We start from the raw sequence: 16,701 nt of genomic DNA, 5'->3' as shown, positions 1-16,701 counted from the left end.
ATTCAGTTGCTTTATTAATGAGGACCTTCTCTCAATATTAAGTAATACATTTATGCAAAAATTCCCTACGAGTCACGAGTGATCCCTTGAAAAACGAAGCACTGTAATTGAAATGCGTGCCTGGTCCCTCATTTGCTTAGCAGGATTGCCAGGCCTGGTGGGCCCTTGAAAGCGCCTTGGTTTTCAGCTTTTTTTTTTTTTTTTTTTTACTGCATTCTAACGTTATTTCGGGGGGTTAAAAAATGATCATATAGCACATTCCCGTGTAAAAAGGCATGTCAAGATAACTTGGTATGCTGTCGTGTGCCAAGTATAGTACTCTGATCATTTTTTCATGCTCTTTTTTTTTTTTTTTCCACCTTTTTCTAAGCAGTGAAAAGGGAATATCGATTGATTTTTTTTCATCCAATATGTTTGGACATGGCAAGCACGGAGGAAACGTCGTGAACATAGCGTGGCAAGTGACGGGCCATTTGGGCTGCACTTTGCTCACGTTCTTTCCCTGGCCACTATATCCACAGTCGGGTACTTCTTGCCCACTGTTTGGCCGTTTCTCTCGCGTGTCAACCGGGGCCCTTTAGCCGAGGCCTGGCAGCCCTGCATCTAAGAGGGAGGGTGGGGAGAGAGCGACTGACTTGTGTGCTGCTGCCCCCTTGCTGCCCGACCAAACACACTGCTAGTGTCGTCCCAGTGTGGTGGGGTAGACGGCGCGGCCTGCTCCTGCGGTGGTGTCCGCTGCCCCGGAGTGGCGCTTGGTGGTGGTGGTGGTGGGGGTGGTGCGTGTCCGTGTTGGTTCTACTTGGCACCTCCCTCCTTTCTCCCCTGCCACGGGGTGGCACCTCCTAGGACAATCTGGGCTACCGGCTGCTGCTCCGACATGGCTGGAAGACCGGCCAGGGCCTTGGCAAGAACCTGCAAGGTGCGCCAACACTCTCTCCTCCTCTTTTTGTCGTAATGGGGCGTGGCATGCCTGTCGCAGTGGGATGGCTTTGTGGGAGGCCAGTGGACTCGGGGGCACCTTGTTTAAGGTTGACACCCCCGTAGTTTTAGCTCCCCTGCCCCTCCTGTGCCTTTCGAAGTACTCTAGCCGTTACGCTTGTCTAATCAGAAGCCAGTTTTACTTTGGTGAGAAGATGACATCGCATGCTAATGTCCTGGCTCACTCAACAGTTCATAAGGGAAGCAAGTTTGTAAGTGATTGAACATATGTAGGAAACCTGAACAACAAATTTCCAGTGCCTTCAATTGCCGTTATGGGGAAAGCTATTTATTTTCATTTGGTTTGTGTAACCTTGCAAGCACTTGTGTGCATGATCAGGGAATGCTGCGAGAATGATTGAAAATTGAGTGAAAATTGCTTATAATAGCTGCCCTTATAAAGGGGCACCCACTTGCGGATTGCAGGATCTTGTGACGCAAAATCTAAATACAACAAATCGGCCCTGCTTGACTGTTAAATTTATTATAGGTGGGCTAGTGTTCCTTCCTGCTTAGATTAGAGTGCGTGTTAAAATTAGTTGGAAGAAAGGAGAGGAAAGAATGTTCAGCAGTTCAAGTAGGCAAAGCATAAATTTCTCCCTTGAATTACAGCTGCTTTGAGGCAGTTTATAAGTATCACAGTAAGTTTGAGGCTCACTTCTGGTTGTGACTTCCAAGCCCTGAGTGGTGTGTTGTGTGTTTGGTGGTGTGGTTTCCTGCATTGTGCCGTGGTGGCAAAGTATAAGCTTAGCACTAAACATCAGTGCAAGAATATGGGACTACAAGCCACATGGTATAAAGTGTCACCAGAGGGCCAGAATGTGTCGTTTCTGGGACCGAGCACCTCAAAAGCAAATTTTCCATAAATTTTTAGTCATGCATGCTGAATAAGAACCGGATAAGGCTGGCTGCTGTTCCTTTGACACAGGTTATGCAAACCTGGAAGTGTTGCACACTTGCAGTGGCATAATGACCATCCTTTGAGCTCACCTGCAGTTGTGACCGCCTAAGTTGAAAATGAACAAGTGAAAATCATGAAAGGCACATGGGGTAGCGTCAGCACGATCTTTCTTTGAACCTGTGCCAGGAAGAACCTGTGCACGGGTTCTTATGAGGCTAAGTTGATTGCTGGACTGTTTTCGCGAAGCAAATATAACTTGGGGCTATGTTTTGCAAAACTGCGTGTAAGGAAATGTCAGCTGAGTGGCATTGAAACCACAAAGAGCAACTCTCTATATAGTAATAGAGGTGGTGAGAAGCCCCAATTGAAGGCAAGCAAGTATTTTGTGGTACTAGAACAATGCTCTTGCGTGGGCTTAGAAGTTGCGTGTGTGTGTGTGCCATACCCCTATAGAAGCGCCCTCTGAGCGGAGAGGCCATACAAAAATGTGTGCTTTTGACACAGTCATTTTTTTTTTTCTTTCTTTCTTTCTTTCTTTTTTTGTTTTTGTTTTTGTTTTTGCCTCCACTTGTGGGGTGTGATTGAAGTAACTGGATGGGATGAGGAGGAGTCTTTACTGGTCCACAAGCCATAGATGTCTTGCTATAGGCCTAGCTATTCAGAACTACGCTGTATTTTGGGTGGGGATGCGAACACACACCTAGAGGCAAATAGTAGTACTAATGTTTTGAAGCTTTCTCGTGGTTTGTCCGAAATTGGGATGCACTTTTTATTTTCTGAAAAGCAACTAATACTGGGTGTATTTCTCTCATTTCTCACCCCTTGTTCTTTACATTACGCTTATAAATGTTGGAAATTGAGAGCTAGGCTGTTTAAGGTTGCAGAAAAAAATGTCTACAAAATGTGGCCAGGTGCATTTTTTGCAATTCAGTAAGTGCTTGTGTGTGTATTGTTTATTGGGATATTGTTTTCCAACAAGCTCCACATATGGCTTCTTCATTCCTCTTGGCTTCATACTGTGTAAATGGTATAAAGTTATGTGCTGCATGCTAAGTGAAAAATGGTGCACTGTGTTGGTAGTCGAAACCCAAAAGGGACAGGGAATCTGCCTAAACTAAAGCCGCTGGGCGAAATGAAGTGAACTTGAACATCACTGGTCGAGCCAAGGTTAGCTAATTCTCATTCTCTCCCTCAAGGTTAGCTAATTCTCATTCTCTCCCTCACGCAATTTAGAGTGACGGAAATTGCCGCACCGTTCCGCTGCATTCTTTTGATCAATAAGCTGATTTCATTGCTACTCTTAGCCCTCCAACACTGGTGCAAAGCATGCCCGGGTTAGTAGTTTTAGCATATGCTGAGGGCAGATGCGGTTGAAGTAGCAATGCCACTGGCATGTGATGTTGCAACTAACGGTGGCTACGATGGCAGCACACCCATAGTTGTCTGCCCATGCTCTTCTCTAACTGCTGAGAAATTCAGCAGCGTTATGGCTTCTGTGAAAACCACGTACATGCACAGTTGGCTTGGGGAAATTGCTCAACTAATCAGTTATCTGTAATTAGTAACAGAAAAATATTTTTTTTTTGCAGTTGATTATAACCATATTTGTGGGCTGTAAGCTGAAAGTACCAATGAGATGTTTTCAGAAATCAGAAAAAAAAGTAAAACGATTTTCAGATATCATAGTGGTTGTGTGTGTGAAGACTTAGAATCATGATTTCAGAAATCAGAAAAAAGAGTAAAACGGTTTTCAGATATTATGGTGATTGTGTGTGTGTGAAGACTTAGAATCTAAGTAGTGGAGGTTGTTCAGAGCTCAAAACAAGGCTGACATTTTCTTATTGTGTCTCTTACCATCATCAATTGCAGAAGAGCATTATACTGGAAAATGAAATGTTTTCATGAGAATACGATAAAATTATCATATTTTAGTCCTATATTGAAAACTCTGCTTGTATGCAATGGTAGTTCTTTAGCACGCACATTATTGCACCACTCAGTTGTTCACTTCTAAATGTGCATGCCATGCATAATACTGAACTGCTCTTCTGTGGAGGCCATTAGAGTGCAAGGCAGTACGGCCAGATGAACAAGTTTGAATTTGCTTTGTCGTAACGCTTCACAGGAAAGCCGTCACGGCGTTCAATGCTTCCAGTGGCGTCTTCCGCTGGCCAGTGCATTTTCTTTTTTCCGTGTTCATGTGAGGAACAAACGAGAGGAAGGTTCTACTGCCAAGGAAGGTGTGCGCACCTGTGGTACATATGCCGAGGCTCTTGAAATAAACAGCGGTAAAACAAGGTGCCACTGCCAGTGTGCAGGAGCCTGCTTTTTCATATGCACTTTATCACGGAGGCATATTTTCGACCACGTCCTTCCTTTGAATAACATTTTGCATTCTCATTTCCTGTTGTTGCCCCAGACTGCAAGCAGCAGTATTACACAGGGAGCGCAGTAATTAGCTTTCGGCTTAGTATACAACTTGAAACTGTGGTCTTTTGTACTGTCTCTTTCTTTTTTTCTTTTTTTAATAGCCTGAGCAGGAGGACAAGGTGTCTTTAAATGTGCTTCTAATCCTAGGACTGAAAGTTTAATTCCACTCGTATTCTTTGAAATTTTTGCATACCTTTTGCTTCTTAGATTTTGTCGCTGTGGTAGGACCCTATAACATCACATTATACAGATAGTCAAGTATTGGACGCAATGTCATGCATTTGCTTGAAATAGCTCGTGGACAAGAAGTTGCTCAAATGTTGTCTGCAGAAGAATGCCATTGTTGATTACTTATCATTTTGTGTTACAATATAATTAGCGTGATTATGTAACGTGCACACTTCGCAGCTATGCAGCATAAACAAGTTGATAGGTTTAATCTGCTACACTCTGGAGGTTCAGGTTTATGTAGACGACAGTAGTTAGGAGGACATTTACACAAAGAAAAATTGTTTGCAGTACTATATGTTTTGTGATATAAACCTGAGTCCATTGTCTTGATATAAACCTCAGACTGTTGACTTGCTGTTGGTCTAATTGGTTCATTCGTAAAGGATTAGGTATTAATGCCAAAGTTAGATTTGAAAGGACTGGTATGGTTCACCTGATGAAGTTCCGAGATGCCTTCCCATAATTAGGGGCATCAAAAATTGTCTGCAATAAATTTTAAATCACTGTTACTGCTGCAGTTTTGGGGGGCTGTAAATGGCGGCTCTCACCCTCTGTGCTGCCTTTTTCCTTGCTAATTTTTTTTTTTTTTGTTAAATAGTTTGAGGAAGAATGAGTTGTCTGAAATCTGATTAAGCAGTAACACCATAACGTTTAACGCGAGCAGCCCTGTCCACCATATTCCGCGCTATTTTGAATGTTTTTAGAAATCGTCCTTGCGACGGGTGCACTTGTTACTGTGTGTGCGACAGCGGTGAATGCTTAAACAACGTGCTTAGCAGCCTTAGTATGACTTGTTTGTCGTGGGTTGTAAGCACAAGCTGGCTTTCTTTTTCTTTCCAATTGTCAATAGCTGCAACAAAACTGTTGTAGGTGGTATACTATTTGTGGAAAGTAATAAAATGGGCTTATAGTAAGTCCATTTTGTTGTAGCCAGAGTTAACTACAATCGTGACTCGTTTGTTTGGCGCAGCAAGAACAATAACAACAAAAAATGCCCAGTGTGACAGGTAAAGGGAAAAAATAAACTGACAAATACGTTACGAAGTTTTTTTTCCTTCATCTCTGTCGGGTGCATACGGGCAGCTGACCTTTGAGCTAATCAGCGCTCAGTTACCACTTTGTGCCCCGTGCTTGCTCAGTGAGGCACAGCCATAAGTTGTGTTGGAGCGAGCAGAGAAGAGCCTGCTGGCCAGTTTCGTGAGTGATTGGGGGATGTCGTTGCACCGTGGTGGCATCGCAGTAGTGTGGTGCTTGAGCCTAGAGCTGGCAGCCGGCTGCATCCGACATGAGCCGACTTGAGCCGCTGACGCCCCCGCGTGAGGAGGCCGCCTGATTCCTGGACGGAGACGTCGCGTCGGCTGCGGGCTTTCTCTCTGGCGAGCGGACGCAAACGTTCATCCATCCATCGTTCGCACAGACAGGTCAGCTATGCTCCCACATGCTCTTTCCTTTGAATTGAATCTTGAGTCTCGTTTTACCGTTTCCTTTTCTGAGTGTTGCAACTGATACCAAGCGCCAAGGCCAAGCTTTCTTCATATTACATTTGTGGTTTTTCATACGTGGTTATTTTCGAAGTAGTAGAAAAGGACAAGGCTATGACGGTTTTTAATGCCTGTCTACATCTTTCTTTTTTTAAGGCATGTAAAGGTAAACCTGCGACCATGTTACTATTTCTGCTGTGGTATTTGGTGTGCACTTGCAAGGGTTTGAGCTACGGCTCACGTATGTTTACCGCTTCACGCGTATCTGCCGTTCCAAGTACAATCGGCAGTTATAACGGAAAAAATACTGTTGCGTAAATTTAGTTTCTGAGCTAGGCAATTTTATTTTTGTGAGTATGAGTTGCTTGCTTAAAGTTAGGGTTAAGCGTTTTGAACAGGATGTCTCGGGCTGGCCAACTGTATAATTGATGCCGTTGAGTGATTTTCATCATTTGGAAGGCCGATCCTTGTACATTTTATTTGCACGTCTTCATGCACGGTTGTGTCCTGCAGATGGGGGATGTGGGATGTCAACACGCTCTTAACAAAGCCTTTGCTGCCTCTGGCAGTTCGCAGTGTACTTGTAAGATTCGGTTTACTAGGCTGCTACGATGTCACTACATTTTTAAACGATGTCTTAGCCTGATGGCTCGCTGGGATTATCTCTTGTGAACATATTCTCTCGTATTGCTTGCATGTCCGTGTGCTTTTTATTTAAATTTTTGGTGTTTAATGAGCGGGACCTGTTTCCAGCCCCGCACAGCAGTGGAGGTGGCGCCGTGACTGGGTGACAAGCTGCTTGGCGGATCTCATCTGCAGTGCATCGATGCTGGCTTCTGGTTGAAAGGTTGGCATTGCAGGGTTCTCTTTTCTTTTGGGCACAGTCTTAATTTGTGACAAAATCTGTTATGTCACATTACATTTTTGTCTTCTTTTAGGACAAAAATACTTGTCGGAGTCAAAAAAGGGGTACAAAGAAGAAATAGGCTGTCTGTGTATACTAACGAGGGCTAAGTGTGTGAACAGTGTTTGCGGTAAAAATTTTGTGATTCGCAACTTCGCTTTATTGCAAATTTTTTAAACCAAATCAGCGACCGAATGAGGCCGTAAAGTGGGGAGAAGGTGATGTGCAGTAGTGGAGGTCTTTGTGGGTTCTTGTCATGAAAGCAACAGTAAAGTTACATTTAGATAACAGCCACCTTCATGTGAAACATAAATAAAATTTTATTCTTGGTATTCGTGAAGTTCTTTTTTTTTTTCCCTCCCTTTAAGTGAGGCAAATACACAAATTTGGAACTAAGTTAGATAAAACTATAGTGCCAAGAAAAACTGCAACTTTCCCTAGAGGAGTGGTTGCAACAAAATGAGTCAGATAACGCCCGTAGAATATGTGCACAGATCGTGTTTCATATAGAAAATGAGCCACATCCTGTTGTGGCATGGATCAAAATGAGCGAAATCCATTATTCCGATGGTAGTGCGCTCTTGGCGTGACGTCATATAACCAACTTGGCAGCCCACTGTGAGTTCCCACCTGACAGCTAGGACTGTCAGGCGAGATTAACCCTTTCGGTCCTGGTGGCGTCAATTGATGCCATCACATTGTAGTTCTAGCGCATAAAGAACGAAACCAAAACTGCTAGTTTTTTGGGGAATTGTCCTTCGATGATGCCTATTGCGATAGATATCACTGTGGTTTCATTTCAGTGGAGCTACTCGCTACAAAAAAGAAACACCTCCGGTGAAGTCGAAATTACAACGCTGAGGCTGAAAAAAATGGCGGTCTCAGTTTTTATTCCCAAGCTTGTAAATCTATAAATGCGTGATCTATGAAGCTGAATTCTTGTTTGTAGGTTGATGTAGTCATAACTTTTGGGAAAATGTGCAAAAGCGTACACAAAATGTTTAATTGCCAGATGTCTCAATTAATTGCCTCATTTTTAAATCTGTTATTACTTTTACCTCCAGCTCTATTTTTCGTTTGTGGGCTTATGGGACCCTAAAATTTAGAAAAACACAGAAAACACCGTTTTGCTTTAAATAAAAAAATCAGGGCAAAAAGGGTTAATTGTTTTATAGTAATTGAATTATTAATTGATGCATAATTGTCTGTTCTAATTTTTAATTACTTGTGGCCGTAAACTTCGCCTAGTGGCATGTAACGATATCATATCATAGCTTTGACAGCATTGCATTTAGGTACATTAACAAAGTTTTGCTTTTTTCTCAAATTCTTTTAAGGTGGATTTGACTCATTGTGAAAAAGAACTCCTCACTTGTGTGCAAACGGCGTTCATTTTCAAACGACCCTGCTGTCGGTGCATAGAAATGGAGGAGTAAAAGCTGAAGCTGCAATTTATAAATAGAGTTGTCTGTCTGATCTGCATGTTTCAGCAACTCAGTAATCACAGAATCCTGCCCTGCAAGACATTTTCAGGGCTCGTTGAGCCCAATGTGGCATTACCACAGAACTATTTTGATTCCCCGGTCGGTTTCAATGATTCTTGGCCCAATGAGGCTTTGCATTACACATCTTCATTTCAAATTCCAAAGCGTTGTCGGAAGGTGATGTCGGCATCTTTGGGTTTGGTGAAAAATTATGCTCCGAGGGAAAATGGAAACTACAAACTCTTTTGTATAAGGTAACAAAACAGCGTAATAGAGTTTTCTGTTGGTGCATATTAAATATCGCATTCATATTTTTGAACCGCTCATTGCAGCGCCACTTTTTATGTGGAAGATTGGGATTGATCTGTTCATAATAGATGTGCAATGGGTATTGCCAGCAACTTATTCCTGGTATTCATTCCTGTTATTCTGAGCCCAAGGACATGGGTTTGATGCCGGCCACGGTGGCCACTTGTCAGGTGGAGGCGAAAAGGGAAAATGCCCGTGTGTTGAGATTTCGAAACATTTTAAAGATTCCCAGGTGGTCAAAATTAATCCAGAGCCTCCACCACGGCGCACCTCATAGCCAAGGTGTAGCTTCGGCGCTTTAAACACCATAATTGAAAATTCCTGTGATTCTGTTTGTCAACTCCAACTAGCATTCCATGTTCATTTCATGAATGACAATTAGCTGTGCAAGGCTCCATACACCAATAAATGGAATGCATTTTTTATCTCCACCTTCCACTCTTGTTGTGTCGTATTGAGGGAGAAAAAAAAAGACACATCTCAGTGCAGCCAGAAATTTTCTGTACCAGAATTGGGTGAGATAAAAAGAGCCAGCATTTCCATCCTACGATAGCAATAAAGCTGGTGAGGCCTTCGTTCACTCTACACACAGTGGGGCCCTTCAGTTGCCAGCCTCAAACTAGCCGCAGATACTCTGTGGGTAGTCTAAGGATGCCCCGCCATAGGAATGTATGTAAAAAATGAATGCCAGGTTGTTTCTCGGGGTGTCCGCGGTGAGTTTGGGTTGTGGCAGTATTGGTCGGCCGATCCACTCAAGTGATGGAGAAGGGCCAAAAAAGAACCTGGCTTCCGACATTTTGTGTGTCACACTCTGCAGTCTGCCAAGTCATGGGCGAAGGGAAGGTGCTTTGTGCCAACATGTCCATAAAACTCAGCAGTTTGGCAGCCTTCAAGTGTGTGCAACCTTGCAATGCCAGAAGTGTTTTTGATAAGGGTAGCGTTCCAGACACGTTGGTACTCCATAATTACAAAAATTGTGCAAAAAAGAAGGTGTAGGGTAAAGTGAGGACAGGCACGCACAGAGCAGACTTCCAAATACAGTAACGTTAAATGTGGCACTGTTGGTTTCTTGGCTGCACATTGCTTATTAAAATGCGGCTGTAAACCTTGTGGCAGGACGCAGCTTATGCGAGAAATTGCGGAAGCTGACGCAATTGCAAGACTGAGATAAGTGTATCAGGTTGCCCTCACTTGCGACGAGAATACTGAGTGACCTTTGAGGTGAACGGCATTTAGCGGTTAACTGAGGCCCCGAACCTCAGTTAGTGGCCAAATGAGTAGCCTCGACAGCAGTAGCGCGTCCCTAGACAGGAAAATTCAGTAATAAACCAAAGAATATTGTTTCTAAAAACTGTCAGTAAACTTATATTTTCCTCTTTGTGTTCTTGTTCAAATAAAGAAAGACAAACAAGTACTAACAAAAAAGAAAATCTCTTCCTCAGTGCGCACGCTACCCTCATCCGGATTTTTTGCCGATTTGTCTCGGCTTGTGATGTCCACTGATGTCACCTAAATCGGTGGTTTTCTTGTTTTTATTCTTTAAAAAATAATCTTTTGTTACATTTTCTTAAAAAAATATTACGTGTGAAAACATTCTAGATGCACTTGAAATGTAATTTTGCGGTTTTGCGAGCTCGCGAATCGTCGCCGCTATCACAATCAGTTGACATTTGTTTCGCCGTGTAGACCCGCATGGACGTGCCTAATGTCATTAACAGCTAATGTCATTCAGTTTGAATGACATTAGATTTGCCGTGTGACAGGGTTATTAGTGTGTCTTCGACGCTGGTACTGTTAAATTTAGTTGTATTTGATGGTGGGGAATTGCAGTATTGTGGTTGGTTTATTTTTCTCATAACATTCAGAAACATTAACGGTACAACAGATATCCGATGTATCCACTTGCATCGCAGTTCAGTGGTGCATAGAGATCCTTCATACCCAAGTTTCACGTAACGGTGTCTAATAGTACTAATGTCACTAAATGTACTTACCGTAAAATACCGATCAAGCGCCCCCACCCATGCAAGCACCCCCCAAGCATTTTCCCGGAATTTAGAATTTCTGCACACAACCAAGCAAGCGCCCCCCCCCTCCCACTTCCCGCCATTCCGAAAGCGTTCTTTTTCCAGGCTTTTGGATGCCACAGTGTTCAAAGCCGATGCCGAATCCAATACAATCCAAGTCGTTGCTGCTACGAGAATGCGTTACCAGTCATTGCCGCCATTTTTTCGGGAGCGGTTGTCTTTGTTCACTATGCATTTGTACACGGTAAAAAGGAAGCTCAAAGTAGTGGACTGGCATCGGAAAAATGGCAGAAACATGCACCTCACTTCTCGCATGTTCAAATAGGACGGTAAAAGGATACGTGAGTGGGATAAGAAGTACGAAGTTTTGCTGCAACAAAACTTCATTGTCCCCGAGGACCCTGACGAGCTGCAGACTGAGGGCCTGAACCTTATTTTGGGATCGAATTCTGAAGAATCGTTTTGCAGATTTAACAGTGATTGAAGTGAATGTGAAAATTTACGTTTTTAGTATTGCCTAGAAGTGTCATAACTCATAAATAAACATTTTTCATAATGAAGGCTACAGTGCCTTTCTCGCGATCGCCGCCATTTTGTGCCGCCATCTTGAATTTGGGGCCCGATCCGAATAAGGGCCCCCTCCCTATCTCTAAGCCAATTATCTACAAGTTTTGGGGGGGCGCTTGCTCGGTATTTTACGGTACTCTTGCTTTAGTGCATGCCACATCTGCACGCTAAAGAAATCACTTCTAATCACTCCTTGTTACTACTTGTGGTGCTCATTTTCTCTCGCCTTCATTTTTCACAGCCTGGAGACGACCTCCCGCTCCAAGTGCCACCCACCCTTTATCTGCTCCAAGCAAGCTGCAAGAAAGCCTCAAGCAAGGCCTTTTGACACTGTTTTATGTACCAAGTGGCCTGTATCTATGTCAATAAAGGATGATACAAGCGTGTTCTGGTTTTTCAACTTCTTGGCCATGCCCAGTCATACAGGGTGGTGAACTCTAACTGGATGTTGGGCCTTTCATGTGGCATGGGAGGAATATTGAATAGCCAGCCTTGCGGTGGAATCTCGGCAATCCAAGCACATTTTAACTTCATTCCAATTATTCGAAGGGACATCTAGGTGTCTTGAAGGAACGGGGAAGACAACCAGTAAGTTGGTTTCAAACAAAAGTCCAACCTTCCCATAGTCATTTTAGCGTTGATTCAGTGCCAAATGATGCCTTAATTGCTGAGAAATCGCTAATCAAACACTGTATTTCCTTCGTCATTCCCCTCGCAGCGATTCCATGACGCAAGCAGTGGCTGCTGCAGCCGCTGTTTGATTCGCAATAAACCGAAATCAAGCAAGGCAGCGGAGATGTATAGCGGTATAGAGGCAGTCGAATACCATGCTATCGTGTACCAAGCAGTTTCGTCAATTATGCTGCTTCAGACTACTGAACAAAAACGTTCCTTCACGCAAACGTTCCTTCACGCAAAGCAGCATTGACACTTTGTTGAAGACAAACATTGTCGTTTTAAGGCCCCACAAATGCTGGCGTTGATCCAACCGCTTGTGCTCAACTTGGCTTGCATAGCGGTACCACCCGAAGTGTGGACGAGTAGCGCTATTCAGTGGCAGCCACGGCAGACGTTGCATACGTTTTAAAATACTGACTTCAGCCAAAATAATGTTCCCGTGTTCTTCTAGGGCAACAAAAGCTTGCAGAGGATCCTAATAAAATTGACTATGCGCGCAGTACTGTACAAGGGTCGCACAATTATCTGGGCACGTATTGCACCAACTGAAATGAACTTGGCATTTGGGGTCATTGCAAGATATATTGGCTGGGCTCCCATGATATTGTTTCGAGCTTTTTTTTTTTTTTTTTTTTTTTTTGTTCTTTGTCGTTCAAATATGGTGCTACAAAATCTTCTCTGTTAAGTTTTGTAAACTTGTGAAGGTGTATCGCTAAAATATTTTCACGCAATTTCAACCACTTCCGGTGTACGTTGCACAGTACAGCTGGAGGCGGCAGCATCTGTCCATTTTTGCTATTTTCTACCTTATCTTGCAGTAGCACGCATAAGAGTGGTATATTCATGTTCTCGGTGAACCAGGCCAATAGAGTAACGTGTATTTTGACTTCAGTGTCCCTTTAAAAGTTAACGCACTCAAATTCCACCCGATTCAGACTTGGCTTCAAGTAACCAGTGTTTCCAAATCCCGAAAACTACCAACGCCTGTTCAGCAGGAGGAGATTCATCGTAGCAGCAGCATTTTCTTTTCAGGTTGCTTTTTGGTGCCGGAGACAAGATCGCAGAAGGGTCTTGGTAATGGCTGTTAAATAAGGGTTTGGCTTGAAATGAATAGAAATTTCTCGGAGCACTTTTCTTTTTTTTTCGTACGTGTGTGTAGTGAACGCATAAGTACTTGAAAGTTTATGATTGAGCTGAATTCGGTATTTTTGTTGCTGTGAAGTGCAGTTTTGCAGTCAGTGGGCCCCAAGTGATGGTGCAAACAATGGTGTGCGCATTCGATTTTTTCAGGACGCACTGACCCCCTCCCAATCATCATCAAGGAAGATGTCATGGGATTTGGAAGAATGGAGATGGAAGTATGAACCTTCAAAGTAGTTTTCTTATCCTTTTTATTCTTTGCAGTTTGCATTGTCGCAAGTTTGGCAGTTTTATTTTTTTTATGGTCCAGATATGCTTATCATTATCATTAGCTTATCATTAAATCAAATTACTTATCATTAAACACTTCTGCTTTGAAAGCAAATTCCCTTCACTGTGGGAATTCCTGGAATGGTTGAATATTTTGGCTAGTCGCAGGTCCATCACGCACTACAGACTGACTTATGGCCATCTTGGATAAACAAATTTTTTAAGTGATACAGAATTTTAGGAGCAGCCTTTTATGGCTCAAAAAATTTACAGAATTCATTTTTCATAATATACATAATGCAAGAAGGGGGGAGGGGAACAGGTAGGGCCATATAATTACTTCCATATTGCTGGTAGTCTGATTTTACTAGCTGAAGTCATGCCCATCCCGTAAGTAAACATTGTCATCAGCATTAAATTATTTGTGTAGTTGAAAAGCTCCAGGCGTTATATGTATATATATTTTTTTCATAATACATCTGTCATTGTACATGTCTTCATATGTTTGTGATTAAAAAACAGTGCAGAGCAACACACATCTATGTGCTGCTTTGTGTTGTATTTTTTTTTTAATCACTGGTTTTAGTCCTACTGCAGTCGTCGTATGTGTTAGTAAGAAGACCGTCCTGTGGCTTCCTTTTCTGCTTCACTGTTTTTCCTAAGATGGACTACGCTGAGGAGACAACAGAGAAGCGGAGAACACTGGAAATTGAAAAGGAGGAAACAGAAGAACTCAAACAGAAGTACAAGGTAACCCTTGGCAACTGGAATCGCTTTCATTATTTGCTCGTTATAAAAGCTTCACTTGAAAGGTGTCGAAATTTTGATGCTCTTTAGCACATAGGCGGAAGCAGTTGTGCTAGTAGGTGTTCTTTTGGGGGTTCGAAAGCCGCCTTGAAACGCCCATGAGCATATACCTGTACATCTGAGTGTTTGTGCAGACTGGGAAAAAGTTGCGCAAGCAGGAAAATTGAGTTTGAGCATTAGTTTCATTCGGGACTAACGTGTCAGTAGTGGCAAGTGTCGAAAAATGAGTAAAAGCTTGTTATGGAAAGTATGCAGTCGACTCAAGCTAATTCGAAGTCCATAAGGACCGCAATTCACTTCGAATTAGCTTCTAATAAAACAAAAAACACGAACTCCACTGTTATTAGCCCATACAGGTCTCCCTTCTTAATTTTGTTCAGAATGTCGACTTTTGTCGCCAAGTGGAGTGTACGAGACGGGTTGCCATAATAGTGAGACTTAGTCATAAAATCGAAGCCTGTAGAGTTTACCACGCAAACCAATCACACGGCGCTGTGCGCAAGAAAGAAGGATGAGAACTTCAAAACAGAGAGATGTGTACACTGGCGTTAGTCTCAACTGGCTGCCACTTAATCAACTGTGCAGTGCCTCAGTTGTGATGGCGCTGGCATGAGCACAGGACACGGCACTGTTCTTGCACTTGAAAAGCCTTTTATTCGAAACAACTTCCAGTTAACGGTTGTAATGGGTTTTAGCTTCAAATTACCGAGCAGTTTCTTCCATGGGATTCAATTTCTTCCATGGGATTGCATTTAAAATTGCCGGGACCACCACATCACTCCTAGTTTACCGAAAATTCTGATTAACTCTTTCAGTACGGCGCCATAGGCCATACGTCCCACGAAAGCTAAAAACGGCGCCTGGTGGACAACTAACGCCATCTGGCGTATTTATTGACGACTCATTTTTCGATTTTAGTATGTTTTGTTGATATTTCGCGTGAAGAGACCGCGCCAAGAGTGAAATTTGAACCCACGATAGTGGCGAGTTGTGTGAAAATGGCGTCTGCTGTATTTGGGCTGTATTTATAAACAAAACGGGCTTCCTATCTGAGACTGCAGCTTTACACATTGATGTGTAGGGTCTGGGCAACGTACGGTAGGGATATTTTGCCAAATGCGCTGCGTCATATCGTGTTATCACCTTCATGATAGCCTGGCACTCGTGTCAGATTACCGCTACGGAGCGATGCGTGACACTTCTCAAGAGCGCTGGATTTTTTTTCTGGTTTTTGACCACTAAAGTGAAAAGGATTTTGTGTCAGAACACAAAAAAGTGTGCTTGGATGCATGACCGACTTACACTCGAGTGGCTTTGACGAGTGGCACAGCCGTCAGTTCTGCTAGGTTGACAGGCCCACAAAAATACAAAACTTGGTGTACAGCATTGATATATATATATATTGAATACAGCGTTGATATATATATTGAATCATAGCCAAGAAATGTAGGAACAATTTGTATGTCTTAGAATTCCTAAAATAATTTTTAGGCTCATTGCAATCGCCTGTATACGTTGCGTGTATACTTTTTTGTGCATTTTTTTCTGATTATTTGACTAATAAACTGTAAGTAATTGTACCTTTCGCAAAACTGCTGGTATGTGTTTGTAAGAGCAATCTATAAGCTACAATTACATGCATAGCAATGCTAAATGTGTCCACTAGCTCAAGAGAAAAAAATAGTTTTGTGGAAGCACTCAAAATCGGCCGTTTTTCCGCTGTAACAAAAGAGTTAAGCAACTTCGAATTATCAAAAACCAACTGTAATTGCCCAGAGCTTATTTTTGAAAATTCTCATTGTAAGTTTTGGTGCTTGTTCATCTGTGTTTAAAAGTTGGGAAGCACTTATTTGATTTCAAAAATATCAGGGTGGAACTCATCATGCTGATCACTTGATTTTTTGAAACTGATGAAGTTTAAAATTGCCGCATTAATTGACATCAGTTTTGGTGGCAAAACATATCCCGCATTACGTGACCATTGCTGAATAGTTACTGCCATTGAAATGTGCCGTGTGGAAATGCAGTTTGCCTGGAGAAATGTGACCATGCCATTTTGTTAGACATTCTGAATGAGTTCTTTTATTTAGGATCGTTCAGTAACTGAACATGTGGTAAAAAGGGGGCAGCTCACTTCTTTAGTTATTTTTATGCCCAAAGTAGTTTGCTTTGTGGCCTCTCATTGTATAAATCAAACTAGCTGTACCTTGAAAGTTCCATCCACTATTTCTTCATACATTCATTGCTAGGGATGTTGCCTGTATGCCCTTCTATTTTTGTTTCTCTGCCTGGATTATTATCTTATGGAAAAAAGCAATAGTGGGTACCTTTTTGTTTTAATACTAGGCAAGTGCATGCACACCGCTGACGTATTTCAAAAGTAATAAACTGTAACACATTGAGCTGTGCCTGACATTAAGCAATAATACCCCGTTCAAAACTGTGACATCACTTTACAGGTTTATAACAACATTTGGAATGCTGGTATAATGTT

The 16,701-nt window shown here is 42.5% G+C and overlaps 1 protein-coding gene across 3 annotated transcripts in view; it reads left to right on the top strand.

Moving 5' to 3' along the window:
* LOC144178798 (uncharacterized) overlaps positions 1-16,701 on the top strand; it is a 35,227-nt gene that overhangs the window by 3,703 nt on the left and 14,823 nt on the right. For all 3 annotated transcript variants that reach the window (XM_077706918.1, XM_077706917.1, XM_077706916.1), the window contains exons 3-5: positions 847-919; positions 13,281-13,348; positions 14,064-14,150. In XM_077706918.1, the coding sequence (XP_077563044.1) occupies positions 847-919; positions 13,281-13,348; positions 14,064-14,150 (228 nt within the window). The remainder of the gene's footprint in view (positions 1-846; positions 920-13,280; positions 13,349-14,063; positions 14,151-16,701) is intronic.

Source organism: Haemaphysalis longicornis, unplaced genomic scaffold, assembly GCF_048455015.1.
Source record: "Haemaphysalis longicornis isolate Haplotype H1 unplaced genomic scaffold, Haemaphysalis longicornis Haplotype H1 scaffold_4, whole genome shotgun sequence".
Lineage (NCBI taxonomy): Eukaryota > Metazoa > Arthropoda > Arachnida > Ixodida > Ixodidae > Haemaphysalis > Haemaphysalis longicornis.
Note: the sequence above shows the minus strand (reverse complement) of the source record. Positions and strands in the feature narration are given on the sequence as shown.